Here is a 16,388-nt window from a genome sequence, read left to right on the forward strand (position 1 = left end):
AATGGTACCCAACACTAAAAAGGAAGCTTAATAAGAATCTTAAAACTTGCATGGAGCAATATCTCTCATAAAGATTACATTTTTATGGACGAGGGACCTCAATGGAGCTAAGATCTAGCATCCATGGCTTCTGGAGTAGATCAAAAGCTCAACTTTAGCTCAAAAGACCCAAAAAATGCATAAATAACACCTTAAATTGGATCTAGCATAAAGAATCATCAAGATAGGAGATTTTTACCACAAATGGCTTGCTAAGATGAAGTTGACCCTAGATCTACAAGCTCAAGCCACTTCCAAGAAATTTCCAAGTGTTCTTCTTCTTCTACTTCACCAAAAACACCACCAAAACTCACTTTCAAGCTCAAAACTCACAAATGACACTTAGGGTTTCGTTTTTAGGGTAGAGAGTGATGGAGGTTGATGAATAGAATGTACAAAAATGATATAAGTTGCTTAAATAGGGTGAAAACCCTAAAAATTAGTGTTTGCCCATGCCTTGCTTACGTTGTGCGTACTTCCACGTATGCCCATCGTACGTGGGTGCATGCGCGATACGGAAGAGGGCTAGTACGCTAAGCGTACTCATGGAGTATGCCCCGCGTACTAGCTAAGGGCTATAATGAGATGAATTTGTATTAAGGGGCTAAAAGGGAAACATACCAAATTCTAAAATGTTACAATTCTCCCCCACTTGAATTAGACTTCGTCCTCGAAGTCCGCTTCCCCAAACAACTCTGGGTAGTGCTCCCTCATCTCGCCATCTGGCTCCCACGTTCATTCTGAACCCTTGTGATGCTGCCACTGAACTTTCACCAGCTCAACAACCTTGTTCCTCAAGGTTTTCGTCTTCCGGTCAAGAATCGCCACCGGTCTCTCGATATAATTTAGGCGATCATCCACCTGAATATCCTCCAATGGAACCACCGCGGAATCATCCCCTAAACATTTCCGCAACTGAGAGAAGTGGAACGTGTTGTGGATCTGACTAAGCTCCTCAGGAAGATCCAAGCGATAAGCAACCCGGCCCACCCGAGCCAAAACACTGAAAGGACCAATATACCTAGGGCCAAACTTGCCCCTCTTCCTGAATCGGATGACACCTTTCCAAGGTGATACCTTCAGGAGAACCATATCCCCAACCTGGAACTCTAGATCTGATCGGCGCTTGTTGGCATAACTCTTCTGCCTAATATGTGTTGTCTGGAGTCTACCCCGAACCTGCTGGATCAACTCGGTAGGCTTGAGTACCACCTCGGTACTCCCCATGACTCGCTGACCGACCTCACCCCAACATATTGGGGTCGTGTATTTCCTCTCATAGAGCATCTCAAAAGGAGGTCGATCAATGCTGGCGTGATAACTGTTGTTAAACGAAAACTCTGTCACAGGGAGATACGTATCCTAACTCCCACCGAAATCCAAAACACACACCCGAAGCATATCCTCCAAGGTCTGGATAGTCCGCTCGCTCTGTCCGTTATTCTGCAGGTGGAAGGTTGTGTTGAAATGCAAACATGTACCCAACTCGTCGTGGAACCTCTTCCAAAATCTGGAAGTAAACCAGACGTCCCTATCTGAAACCATAGAAACCGACACCCCATGTCGTGTCATGACCTCCCTGATGTATATCTCGACCAACTTCTCCGCAGAGATACTCTCCTGAATCGGAATAAAATGCGTGTTCTTGGTCAATCGATCCACGATGACCCAAATGTAATCCACTATGTGCGCAGTCTGAGGCAACTTCGTAATGAAATCCATGGTAATATCCTTCAATTTCCAAACGGGGATGTTTAACGGTTGCATCTTGTCGTGAGGCCGCTGATGCTCGACCTTGAATTTCCTGCAAGTCAAGCGCCTCTCCACGTACCAAGCTACATCCCGCTTCATACAGGGCCACCAATAATCAGGACGAAGATCTCTATACATCTTCGTCTCCCCGGGATGAATGGAGAATCTCGATTTGTGCGCCTCCTCCATCAGAATTTGACGCGCACCACCCTAATAAGGGACCCACACTTTCCGATGGAGAGTCAATAACCCCCGACTATGATAATCGAAGGAATCCACCTGACCTACTATGCGCTCACTCTTCCGGTGATCTTCCTTCATATCCTCAACCTGAGCCTCTCGAATCTGCTCCAAGAGTGGAGTAATCACGGTCATCCTTAAAAAATATCCATGATCAGAGCCACGACCGCCTTGCGGCTAAGATCATCGGCCACCACATTGGCCTTCCCTAGATGGTAAAGGATATCACAATCATAATCCTTCACCACAACCAACCATCGGCGCTGCCTCATGTTCAGATTCGGCTGATCCATCAGATACCTCAGGCTCTTGTGATCCGTGTAAATAGTACAGCGGACCCCATAGAGGTAATGTCGCTAAATCTTGAGGGCGAACACAACAGCCCCCAACTCTAAATCGTGCGTCGGATAATTCGCCTCGTGAGGCTTCAGCTGTCTCGAAGCGTAAGCAATCACGCGACCCCTCTGCATCAAAACTGCACCCAAACCCGTGATCGACGCATCGCAATAAACCGCAAAATCCTCAACACCCTCCAACAAGGTCAAAATCGGCACCTCACACAGTCTGTCTCTCTCTCTTAGGGTCTCAGAATTTGCCTGCTGCTCAGGCCCCCAGCGAAAAGTGATTGTTTTCTTCGTCAACCGAGTCAGAGGAACGGCTATCTTGGAGAATTCCTGAATGAACCTCCGATAGTAACCTGCCAGCCCAAGGAAACTCAGAATCTTAGATGGAGACTTCGGAACCTCCCATCCCATCATGGCCTCACCTTGTCCGGATCAACCAGAATACCATTCTGGTTGACAAGGTACCCCAGAAACTACACCTCGCATAACCAGAACTCATACTTGGAGAAATTCACATAAAGTCTCTCCCTCCTCAAGGTCTCCAACACCTCCCTCAAGTGCTCCTCATGCTGCTCCTGGGTCTTAGAATACACCAGGATGTCATCAATAAACAGAATCACAGACCGATCCAACATCGGCCTGCATACGCGGTTCATGAGGTCCATGAACACGGCTGGAGCATTGATGAGCCCGAAGGGCATCACCACGAACTCATAATGACCATAGCGAGTCCGAAAGGCCGTCTTCTACACATCCCCCTCTCTGACTCTCATCTAATGATAACCCGAATGAAGATCAATCTTGGAAAACCAAGATGCACCCTAAAGCTGATCAAACAAATCATCAATCGTCGATAGTGGATAACGGTTCTTCACCGTTAGCTTATTCAGCTCTCGGTAATCAATATACATCCGATGAGACCCATCATTCTTCTTCACAAATAGGATCAACGCTCCCCATGGCGAACTGCTCGTTCGGATGAACCCATTGTCTAACAGCTCCTGCAGATGTGTAGACAACTCCTGCATCTCTGGAGGAGCTAACAGATACGATGCTTTAGCTATCGGAGCCGCACCTATGACCAAATCAATCCTAAACTCCACCTGCCTCTCTGGAGGTACCCCAGGAAAATCCTCCGGAAACACATCCGGGTACTCTTGTACAACCGGCACATCCTCCACAGTCTCCTTACCCTTATCCTGGGTATCCATTACATAGGCGACATATCTGGAACAACCCTGATGAAGGTAGTGTCTGGCCCTAGTTGTTGAACATAGAATCGGCCCATGCTGAGCTCTCTCTCCATGACCACTAACTCTCCCCCGCTCGGGGGTCCGAATACGTACCAATTGATGCTCACAATCAATCACGACCCCATTGGGGCTCAACCAGACCATCTCTACGATAACCTTGTTCCCCCGCAAAGGAATGGGAACCAAATCAATCGGAAACTGCTCACTGAACATATCAAGAACACAATCCCGACGAGCCCTCGATACCCAGACAAATCGATCATCTGAAATCTCAACATCTAAGGGGCAATCCAGCTCCCCTGGAGCTCCAACAAACCTCTTGCTAAGCACAAGTGATATAAAGGATTGGGTAGCCCCCGAATTAAACAATATCAATGCAGCGATATCATTCACGAGGAACGATCCGAAAATAAAACACACAAATATAAGCAGACAATTCAATATAAATAAAAAGAAAAAGAGAAGATACATACCCATCACCACATCAAGTGTTGTGCGAGCTTCCTTGGTTGTCAGCTGAAAAGCCCTGCTCCTCACCACAGGCGCATCCGCCTTGCCCTGGCGGCCATCAGTAATCCGTAGAGTCGCTGGAGCGGGTGCTACCACTGGTCCTGCTGCTGTCAAACTCGGAAAATTGGTCTTCTTGTGGCCCCTCTGATTGCAATGGAAGCAAATCACATAAGATACCAAGGTGGTGGTGGTAGTAACAGTGCAATACCTGCTAATATGACCCGTCCGGCCGCACTTGTAGCAGCTAGAACCACCCACCCTGCACCCCCCATCATGCGTCTTGTCGCACTTGCCACAACGACTCCGGACCTGCTGCCCTCTCGATCTCGAATCAAATACCTTGGGCCTTTTTCCCGAACCCCCTGAAACCTGATCTTGATCCAACTTCCTCTTCCTCTCCATCTCTAGATCAATATCCCTCTATTTGGCTATCGCAATCATATCCTCAGTGTCTTGCAACTGGATTGGCTCATGAACTGCCGAATATCACTCCTTAGCATCTTATAGTATCTCGCCTTCTTCGTCTCCTCATCCGCCACATACTGCGGAACCAACAGTGCCCTCTCATGGAACATAGCGGTGATCTCAGCTATCGTCTCAGTAGTCTGGAAAAGGTCCTAGAACTCCCTCGCCAACTGCTGCACCTCGATCACCGGTGCAAACTCAGCTTAAAATCTGGTCACAAAGTCATCCCATGTCATCGAATCAACCACCTTATCACCCACGGAGCGCCCAACCTCCTTCCACCGATCCCGAGCTCTGTCTTTCAGAAGACAAGATGCAAGTCTGACCTTTGCCCCCATCGGGACAACTGCTAGTGTGGAAGACGTTAGCGACATTCGCTAACCACCGCCTGCTCGCTATCGGGTCCTTCCACCCCGAAATACTCTGGAGCCCCACATGCCCGAAACTCGCAGAAGGTCAATGTGCGAGCTCCCATCAATGCCACCATCTCAGACCGAAAAGCACTCAAGCGTTCATCCAAAATCTCCAGAATGCCCTCCTTGACCGTACCAAAGATCACAGGGGTCTGCTCAAGTATGCTGCAAGTAATCTCAGATGAAATGAACTCCCGGGTCTAATCATCCAATTGCCCGGCTCCAGAACCCGAGCCTAAACCCTCACCAGCACCATAAACACTAACCGGTCTAGCTCGAAGAGTCACCATACTGATAATAGATCATACAGACCATCAGAACACACATAAATATATATCGAGGAGTCTCACACTCTACAAGCTTCCTAGTTTCATTGCAACTTTCCTTGACTCGAGTAAGGATCCTTTGCTTCCACTAGTACGGTCCCATACTACCTTTCACATCTATCCGTACTTTCCTCAAGAATTTCTTTGAATCCCCCAAGTCACTCCTTATCCATACATACAATCCTCAACGAGACAAGGCTCCCAGCACTAAATCTCTTCCTAGGTTTTCCTAGGGCAACCATCGCACTACTCCCCCACCATCAGCTGCAGAAGGAACTCCCCCAATCATCCTCTAACTAGCTCACGAATACAATTACATATCGCCATCACTAGATAATTCTTCGAATGAAAGGTCTCACACAACGGTTGGACTCAAACAAGAGTTGCGCAATAGAGTTAAAACCTAACCTTTTAAAATTATTTAATATCAACAATATGTAACTTGGTATATTCACTTACTAGTTAGCTGAAGCTAATGGGAACTCCTAAAAGAACAAATCAAGCTGCAATCGAGCATCAAGTAATCGAAACAAGCATAACCTAGACATGCCATCCTATCACTGACTGATCAGTACTAGCATGCAAGTTTACAAGCTCATACAGTAGGCATATAAAGGCATCTCTCCTAGCATTCTATCATGCAAATCCTGAGCAGATCCTTAGCCCTAACTAGCATGTGATTCACTGATTCACTGATTCACAAATCAAAGCATACCATAAAACATGCATGGGTATTTTGGGAAAACTTACTTGAGCTCCGTTGATTGCATGCACCACACCATTTTTCTTTTATTAGAAAATCCTTTTTATAAAACATCTCTTTTTGAAATTTTTTACCAAACCATCAGTTTGAGTTCAGACACACCCGAGAGTATCCCCGTATCCCTCAAACTAAGGCTCTGATACCAACTTGTAACGTCCCAAAAATTAAGACTAAAAATTTCAAATTTTAAATTAATAAAACCATTATCCAAAACAGCATAGAAACCATGGTGAATCAAAGAGTATCAATAACATCCAAATACATCAGAGTAATATAAAATAAGGAACGATGTGGTGTGTGCACTGCAATCATCCTGGGCTCTTCCCCTTCGAACCAGAAGTACATGAAACATAAACTGAAAACCGTAAGCACAAAGTTTAGTGAGTTCCCCAAAATACCACATACCATACATATCAAACATATAATGGGTCCCGCTCGTCATCGGGTCCCACCCGGCATCGAGCCCCGCTCGGAACAGATCTGTCAGTCATCAGGCCCTGTCTGGCATCGAGCCTCGCCCGGTATACATACAAACATATAAACACATGCATAAAGATCACAAAGATAAAGAGCATATAATATAATCATCAAGCCTCGCCCAACATCGGGCCCCGCCCGGTATACATATAACACATAACACATGCAAGAGTCACGCAGCCAACTAGAAGCCTAAACATAATAAACCATGGACCGACATTTGTGCCTTCGACCCGCTAAACAAAGTGAAGAAATTCACCTCAAGCTGCAGAATCTCTCAGATAAAATCTCAGTCTGCTGGTCCGGAAAATCCCCGTGTTAATATCATCAAATAAATATCCAATTAATAATTGAATCTCAACCCATAATTAAGAATCCAAGTTACTTGTCCAATATCCAGACTAAAAGACCATTTTACCCTTTTGCTTACTTAGCCCATAACTAAGGCCCATCCCAAAAGCTCAAAAGCCCAATTTCCTAAATGACATCCCAAAGGCTCAATAAGGCCCAACATCCAAATTGGGCCCAAAAACTATCATGGACCTAATTCCAAGAAAGCCCATAGTCTATCCATGGCCCAAAGCCAGAAGTCCAATGGCCCAACAAATCCCAAACCCTAAAAGCCCAAAATATGACCCAAATTCGAGGAAGTTAACTTAAAAGTCAAACAGCTGAGTACATTGAGCGTACTCAGACTTATGCTTAGCGTACTCCTTCCAAGGCCAGTACGCTCACGTACGAGCTAAGTACGCCCACGTACTCGGCAAACAGCCAACCTAACTTATTAAGCACTTATTCGGTTAAGCCAACATGCCAAACTCTCAGATCTGATCCTAGAAGGTGACTTAACACGTAAAGTTGGCAACTTTACACCCATGCATGACTTAATGGGACCCAACACTCAAAAGAAGCTTAATAAGAATCTTAACACTTGCATGGACCAATATCTCTCATAAAGACTACATTTTTATGGACAAGGGACCTCAATGTAGCGAAGATCTAACATCCATGGCTTCTGGAGTAGATCAAAAGCTCAACTTTAGCTCAAAAGACCCAAAAACTGCATAAATAACACCTTAAGTTAGATCTAGCATAAAGAATCATCAAGATGGGAGCTTTTTACCTCAAATGTCTTGCTAAGATAAAGATGATCCTGGATCTACAAGATCAAGCCACTTCCAAGAAATCTCCAAGTGTTCTTCTTCTTCTACTTCACCAAAAACACCACCAAAACTCACTTTCAAGCTCAAAACTCAGAAATGACACTTAGGGTTTTGTTTTTAGGGTAGATAGTGATGGAGGTTGATCAATATAATGTTCAAAGATGATATAAGTTGATTAAATAGGGTGTAAACCCTAAAAATGAGGGTTTGCCCCTGCCTTGCATACGCCGTGCGTACTCCAAGGTACTCCCAACATACATGGGTGCATGCACGATCTGGAAGCGGGATAGTACGCTCAGCGTACTCATGGAGTATGTCCCACATACTAGCTAGGGACTATAATGAGATGAATTTGCATTAAGGGGCTAAAAGGGAAACATATCAAATTCTCAAAAGTTACATGTATTAATGGGTCTTGGGCAAAGAAGATGGATCAAGAGCATCAATTGAAGATTTGAAGCCAAGGGTAGTTAGTTTTCACTAACTAATAAGGTGAGTTATAACTTTCTCTCTCACTAGATTATGATTATCTGTAATACAATCTTATGTAGGAATATATATATATATATATATATATATATATATATATATATATATGCATGTTTTAATATTAGTGGGATTATGTTAAATACCTCAAAGATAATAGATGAAGATAGAGTATTATTACATGAATTATAATCTATTCCATGAGAATGTATGCACGGTAGATGTTAGTGGTATTGTATTAAATACCCACATTATATTAGATGAAGATAGAATATGAATGTATGATTAGTTGCTAAGTGTATTGTGGTAAATACCTACATGTTAACAAATGAAGATTTAGATTAAGTACTTAATTTATTAAGTACTAGATTGTAACGCCCGCAAGATAGGTAAACGTATTAAGATGTGTATGAAATATATGGTTAAATATGCACATATCAGGGGGAATCTAGTTGGATTAAAAGGATGTAAGATCACGAAAAGCCTCTTGGAGGGAGGTGGTCAATGTTAGGTCAACTGAAGAAACGCCTCTTGGAGGGAATCTAGTTATATTGGGTTACATGTGCTAGCATATGTTATGTGATTAAATGTGAAATTGTATGAAATTATTATTGATGTTTATGTGTATGATCTTAAATGCATATGATCTATATAATGGGTGAGTGTTGTGATTACTCACTAAGCCTTAGGGTTATAGTTGTTACTTTATGTTTTTAGTTGCAGGTCCTTCAGCTTCGAAGGGCAAGAAGCTGGTATGATTGGGATATCTGGACACTCTCGGAGGGGAATGACATCTAGTTTATCCATTCTATGTTACTTTATGGTTTTCAAAACAAGACTTAGCTTCCACATTTTTACTATGATTATGTTAATGTTGATGGGTTTTCTAGTTTACGAAACAATTAGATCTACGTAGCGGAATCATAAAACTATTTATGGACACATGCAACCTAGAAATCTATGGCATTTTCGCATTGTAGCAACATACTATGAAACAATCGATCTAGTCTACTTATTTGCAATAATAAACCAGATTAGAATACATACCTTTTGCTACAATAAAATATAGGAAACCTTGATCTTCAATTCTTCATTGGAAAACAAACACCAATAGTATGGATATCTCTAATGGCTCACACCTTAAACCCTAGAAAAGTAGGAACGAAATAGTAGAAAAGAGGGAGGAGAGAAATTTTGATTTTTGCCTTTAAAAGGCTAGGGTCGAATTTTGTTTCCCAATGGTCCCTATTTATAGCTAGTAAATCTATATGATAAACCCTAATTTGAATAATTAAATAATAAAATTTAATCTATTCAAAATAGTTACCATTATCAGTTACCAGGAGGCTTCCAGAACCTTCTGGAACCCCTAGAACCATCCATACTAAGGATGGTTCTAGAATTGCCTTCCTGGTTCAGTTATGAATAATTACAATTCAACCATTTTACCTTTAATTAATTCTAATTAATCCAAAATTAATTCTTAATTAATTATGATTAATTCTAATTTAATTCTAAACGATTTCTAACTAATTTATTAATCATATAATAAATTAACAAATCATTTCCTCACTCTCTTAAAGTCGTTTCTAGATATTTCTAGTTATTGAGGGCAACCCAAAAAGGACTTTGCTTTTATTCCATAAAGTTATACTAATTTAATTATGACATTAGACACTTAATTCAACAGATGTGATGTGAAAATATGATTTTAGGATTTATTAATGATTATGAATAAAACCTTTTAGTAAAACATACACTCTAATTTTTCAAAAAAAAATTATGGTTGGAGTTTCAGGATGTTACACACACACACACACACACAGAGAGAGAGAGAGAGTTAACATAAAACTTAATCAAATGTCGTTACCATTAGTAATAAGTCAATGGGGGTCTTGTCGTTATTGTGAGCAGATGATGCCTAATATTCAGATATTTTTTAATAAGTCAAGAGTGGTCACTTGTCGTTACTGTTAGTAGATGACGCGTAATGAATTCATGTTCCACGAGCAGGAAACATGATTGGCCAGGAAAACTCTGGCATAAAGTCATTCTCCTTTCCTCTTGTCTTCGTTATTACTCCTTTGACCTCGAATCACCATTAATTACAGATATTCCACTTGTATTTTTCATTTTCTTTTATAAAGATGTTGAGTTAATAAAACTTAATCAAATGTGAAATGTATCATCAAAATAAGATAATTCTAAATAATCATATTTTTTGCAATGAACAAAATTATGAAGAACAAAATATTTGATACCGATTATACGAGAGTAAAAGTGATAACAATTGGCATGAGAAGTCTAATGGGGAAGTAGAAACAATGGCAAAGGCATACCGGGGACTAAGAAAGAGAAACACAAAAAATAAGTAAAATATAGAGTAAAAATGATAACAATTGGTAGGAGAAGCCTAATGGGGAAGTAGAAACAACGGCAAAGACATACCAGGGGACTAAGGAAGAGAAATACAAAAAATAAGTAAAATATAAAAATTCTTTGTAAAAACATGGTTACAAGGTTTGAACACAAGTCTTTTTTGTAACACTTAAAGTCTTACCATCTCAACTCCAAGTGAGTTTATTTTATAAGAGTACTAGGTGCGAGACCCGTGTATTACACGGGTTTATTAAAAATAAAAATCTAATATCAATATATAAATATAAAATATTTTATAATGTAATACTTTACATAACATAATGTAATCTTTTAAAAATTTGCAAAAGAAATTAGATCGTTTAAAGTATTTATGAGAATTTATTGCTAAATTAATAGATGATTTTATTTCCTTATAGAACCCATTATAATTTTATGAATTTTATTTTAAGAAAATGAAAATCCCTAAAAAATGACAAGTGGAAAATAAAATTTCTAAAATTCTCACAAAATGACAAATGTCAAAATGAAGGATAAGATGACATGTGGCAAAAAAACCTTCATTTATTAAAAAAGATATTTACATTTATATTATCTAAAAGGCCAAAACTATATATACACTAATTGTAACTTTTAGGGGCTTCGAAATTTGACGAAACCTAATGAGATCGTCTGCTTCAGGACGGCCTTGGATACAATATTACCAACCAAATTTTTTTGTTTAACTGAGATCATATTTGTTGGTTTATATGGTACAAATATGATTTTTTTTCTTTTGTAATTTTGTTTATCGCAGCAAATATGATTATTTAGTTTCACATTTGATTAAGTTTTATGTTGGAATTAATGTAGAAAAGTCTCTTTATTTTGAGAAATTTTTTAATAAAGTCGTAAAGTTTTTTTTTTTTGAATAAAAAAGTCCCGATTATTTAACATTTTGCCCAAATTAACGAAAAAATTATTTTTTATATTTGTACAGACAGATTATTTGATTTTTCTTAAAATAATAATACTTTTTTGTTCAAAAAAAATTTAAAATTTTTTTGAAAATTTTCTTAAAAGTTTGAAAGTTTTGTAGATTTTCCTTTTATGTTAACTCAAAACCGAAAACTACAAGTGGCATATCCGTAATTAATGGCAATTAGAAGGTCAAAGGAGAGATAATGAAGACAAGAGAAAAGGAGAATGACACTATACCTGACTTTTCGTGGCCAATCCTGTTGCCTGCTCGTGGAACAGGAATTCATTACGCGCCGTCTACTGGCGTAGTATATAAATCAATTTCTGGGTTAAGTAACGGCGTTTTCGATCATATCCTGGACTCTGGAGAGAGAGAGAGAGAGAGAGAGAGAGAGTCTTGGAGCTGAAACCTGAAGCAGCAGCATCATCAGTTCTTCTGGTTTTCTAATCTGTTTATTTGTAACTGAAGATTGGCGGTTCAGGGTTTCGATTGAGCTGATTGAAGTGTTATAAACTGATATATTTATTTGGGATGTTATGATCGTAAGTATGCATATAATGTGGCGAATTTAATGGTTTTGGAGGTTTATGTTTATAGAGATTTATGTAATACAAGAATTTGAGTTGCTTGTGTCGTTTAATTTGCGTTTTGACCATGGAGAATCGGGGGTCAGCATCACTCTCTCCTGAAGGTGAAACTTCTTCGCCTATTTATTCTTTTGATAATTTTCAGGGCTATGATAATTTTGTTGAATATTATTCTTCGAGTTTTTGTTTGAATATGTTATTGACGTGTTCATGGGGATGATTCTCCTCGGTCACGAATCCACTTGGTCTTCTTGACTCACGACTCAAATCCTCAATGAATTGATTTTGAATATCAATATTCAAGGTTGAAATCTTGAACAATAAGAATACGATTTCAAAATCAAAATTGGACTCTGATAATGTGTTGGAAGATTCAATGATTTTTGTTTTATATTGATATATCGTTTTCTATTATAATCTATTATGCTGAAAGTGTTATATTCTCTGTGGATTTGTCGTTTGATTCGATTATGAGCAATGGAAGATCTGCTGTATAAGGAGCTATGGAAGGCATGTGCGGGTCCACTAGTAGATGTTCCAAGAGATGTAGAAAGAGTTTTCTACTTTCCTCAAGGTCACATGGAGCAAGTAAGTATAATAAACTTGTTAATTTTCCTTCAAAATCTCTCATATCGTTTATATTTCCAACATTTTTTTGACCTTCAACTTCTATTCTTCTTCTTAAATCTTGATTATATACGGTTTTTGCTCAGTTAGAGGAATCCAACAATCAGGAAATCGATCAGAGTATTCCTCACTTCAATCTCAAATCAAAGATTCTCTGTCGTGTTGTTTATACTCAGCTTCTGGTAAGTATGTAAACATGTTGTTCTTACAGTGTGTGATTTGGATTATGAAGTTTTAGAATCTAGATTTTGTTACCATTACAGGCCGAACAAGATACAGATGAAGTTTATGCTCAAATCACTCTACTTCCAGAAGCAGATGTAAGAGTTCATATCTTAAATTCTGTACAATTTATTACCTTTTGTAACTGTTTTTCTTTTGTAATAATGAATAGCAAAGTGATCCTACTAGTCTTGATAAATGCATTGATGACCCTCCAAAGGCAACTGTTCACTCTTTCTGCAAAGTCTTAACAGCTTCAGACACAAGCACTCATGGTGGTTTTTCAGTGCTCAGAAAACACGCAAATGAATGCCTTCCTACATTGGTAATTTCACTCTCCTTCATTTCTTCTAATTTCATATGTTTTCAACAGTTTAATGTTCTAATTTTTTTCAAGTATTTTTGTTCAGGACATGTCTCAGCCTACTCCTACTCAAGAACTTGTAGCTAAAGATCTTCATGGGACTGAGTGGCGATTTAAGCATATATTCAGAGGTCATTCATTATGCTCTCATGTTTATATGTTAGTACAAAACATATATATTTGTGTTTTTTTTTTTTTTTAATTTAAAAGTAAGATATTTTTTTGGTTGACCAGGTCAACCGCGAAGGCATTTGCTTACAACAGGATGGAGTACTTTTGTTACTGCTAAAAGATTGGTGGCTGGGGATTCATTTGTATTCCTTAGGTATTAATTGCAATGTTTAAATGTTTTTCAAACATCTAAAAGACTAACATACCCTTTTCTTTGTTTTACTATGTGATCATTTATAGGGGCGAAAATGGCGAATTACGTGTTGGAGTCAAACGTGTTGGTCAACAACATAATTCCATGCCATCTTCAGTGATTTCAAGCAGAAGCATGCGCCTTGGTGTTCTTGCAACTGCTTCACATGCAGTTTCTACACAAACCAGATTTGTTGTTTACTACAAACCGAGGTTTTTTTTTTCTTTCTTTTTTTTACTTGATTCCATAAAAGTGAATATTTACTGTATTAAACATTTTTACAGGACAAGTCAGTTTATCATAGGCTTGAACAAGTATATTGAATCTATAAAAAATAAATTTAGCATTGGCATGAGATTTAGTATGCGGTTTGAGTGTGAAGACTCTCCAGAAAGAAGGTAAACATTATATTTATAAACAACTGATATAAAAATATACTTTTCCATGAAAAATTTCTTCATATTTATTAGGTTTACGGGTATGATTACTGGAGTAGAAGACCTCTCTCACCAATGGGAATGTTCTCAATGGCGCTCATTGAAGGTAAACTAATTGCAATCATTTCAAAATGTTGTTTTTTTAGAATAAAACACAAAAACAACCACTTTTAGAGGTGACATTTAACAAAATGGCCAACTTTTTGGCTTTTTGTGCAATGGCCCACTACAAAAATTGTTTTATGCTGCAAAATGTGTTTTTTAATGGTGTCCACCACAATATAACTTTATATATATATATATATATATATATATATATATATATATATATATATATATATATATATATATATATATATTGTGAAATTGTTCTTCATATACTCTGCAACATTCCAAAAGCAATATTGCAGCATAAAATGATTTCCGCATTGAGAAATTTGTGAAAAAAATACAAAAGAGAATGTCATTTTGTTTAAAAAAAAAAAAAACCCCACCCATTTTGGTCAAATTTGTAAATTTCAGTTTTTGTACATTAGTCAAAGATTTGACCTTTGACTTAAATGCATGACAGGTCCAATGGGTTGAACCCCCCACATCAATAGTGAGACCAGACAGGGTTTCACCATGGGAGATTGAAACTGAAACTTACGCCACCACATTTATTCCAACAAGTTCGGGTCAACCCGTGGGCATGGGAGTGGGACCCAACAAAACTAAAAGGCCTCGACCTCCGGTCAACCTCCCTCTCCCTAATGTTGACTTATTAAACAAGTCTGAAAAGGTTTCTACTTGTAGATTATTTGGTTTTGACTTAAAGATTGTAGTCCCATCTGTTGAAAGACATGAACCTGACCAAAAAGATTGCAAACAAAGTGGTTTGACCCTCACCCGGACCCGCACTAAGGTACAGTTGTCAATTCAAGTCTTTTTATATGCTAGTATGTTTTTGTTTCGCCTGCATTTAAAATTTAAATGGGTATGTAGAGTAAATTACATTTTTGGTCCCTTGGTATTGCTGATTTTTTCAATATTGCTCCCAAAAGGTTTTCTCTTGCAACTTTGGTCCGAAAAAGTTTTCTCTTGCAATTATGGTCCTTATTTGATGTTTTCTAATGTTTTTTGCTTCTTGTTCCAAGTAAAATAGATGTATAGGGTAAATTACATCTTCGGTCTCATATTTTGTTTTTTGTGATTTTGGTCCTTATTTGAGCTTTTTCATAACGTTTTTGGTCCCTGTTCTAAGTAAAATGATTATTTTTGGGACCAAATATGCAAAAATCAGTTATACCCAGAGACCAAAAATCCGTCATTTTACTCCGAACATGGACCAAAATCGTTACAAGAACGTCAAATAAGGACCAAAATTGCAGAAATCAGCTATACTCAGGGACTAAAAATGTAATTTACTTGTTAATGATTGAAGGTTCAAATGCAAGGAGTAGCAGTGGGTCGTGCAGTGGATTTAACGATGCTAAAAGGGTACAGTCATCTCATAGATGAACTTGAAGAGATGTTTGAAATCAAAGGGAAGCTTCGGTCAAAAAGTCAATGGGAAATTGTGTTTACTGATGATGAAGGAGATATGATGCTCATGGGTGATGATCCATGGCAGTAAGTAACCATTATTGTTATTATATTATTATATATATAATTTTACTAATTAATGAAAGTTTAAATGCAGGGAGTTTTGTAAAATGGTGAAAAGGATTTTAATATGTTCGTGTCAAGATGTGAAAAAAATGAGTTGTGGAAGCAAACTGCAACTTTCTTCCTATTTAGACAATGAGCTTTCTGGGTTTAGCTTGGAGGCTGCTGAACTTTGACAAAATTGCCCCTGTTTTTTTTTTTTTTTTTAATTAATGTTTTAGTCTCTTGAAATCAGGTGTTTGATGTAGTTTCTTGTGGTTGTAATTTATGTTATTTGCTTAAGACTTTTTTTTTCCTCTGATGTTGGATAAGGTGTTGTCTAGATAAAAAAATGTAGACAAGGGCAAAAAGGTCATTTCGCATGAACTTAAGGGCCCAGCTGTTAAGTCTAATGATCCGGGGACGAAAAATTCACTTCTGTCTGATCTTGTTCTGTTCAAGTGGTTTTCATCTTATTGGTCATTTTTTTTTTGTTATATTTGATTTGAGGGTTCTTAAAAGAGAAAAAATACAAGGGGCAAAATGGTAGACTTAACAGGACCAGCTGATGGTGTAAAGTCTAATGATTCAAG

At 38.6% G+C, this 16,388-nt stretch overlaps 1 protein-coding gene across 1 annotated transcript; it reads left to right on the forward strand.

Annotated features, from left to right (window-relative positions):
• The first annotated feature begins 11,830 nt into the window (after positions 1-11,830).
• On the forward strand, positions 11,831-16,234 carry LOC145119804 (auxin response factor 18-like). The gene is made up of 13 exons (XM_079055546.1): positions 11,831-12,259; positions 12,640-12,743; positions 12,869-12,964; positions 13,046-13,102; positions 13,177-13,329; positions 13,415-13,499; positions 13,603-13,693; positions 13,780-13,944; positions 14,017-14,130; positions 14,203-14,275; positions 14,741-15,073; positions 15,593-15,780; positions 15,851-16,234. Exons 1-13 carry the CDS (start codon positions 12,223-12,225, stop codon positions 15,990-15,992), a joined length of 1,638 nt encoding a protein of 545 aa, XP_078911672.1. The 5' UTR covers positions 11,831-12,222; the 3' UTR covers positions 15,993-16,234.
• Positions 16,235-16,388: the final 154 nt, after the last annotated feature.

Source organism: Lactuca virosa, chromosome 6, assembly GCF_052849685.1.
Source record: "Lactuca virosa cultivar CGN04683 chromosome 6, Lactuca_virosa_CGN04683_v6, whole genome shotgun sequence".
NCBI lineage: Eukaryota > Viridiplantae > Streptophyta > Magnoliopsida > Asterales > Asteraceae > Lactuca > Lactuca virosa.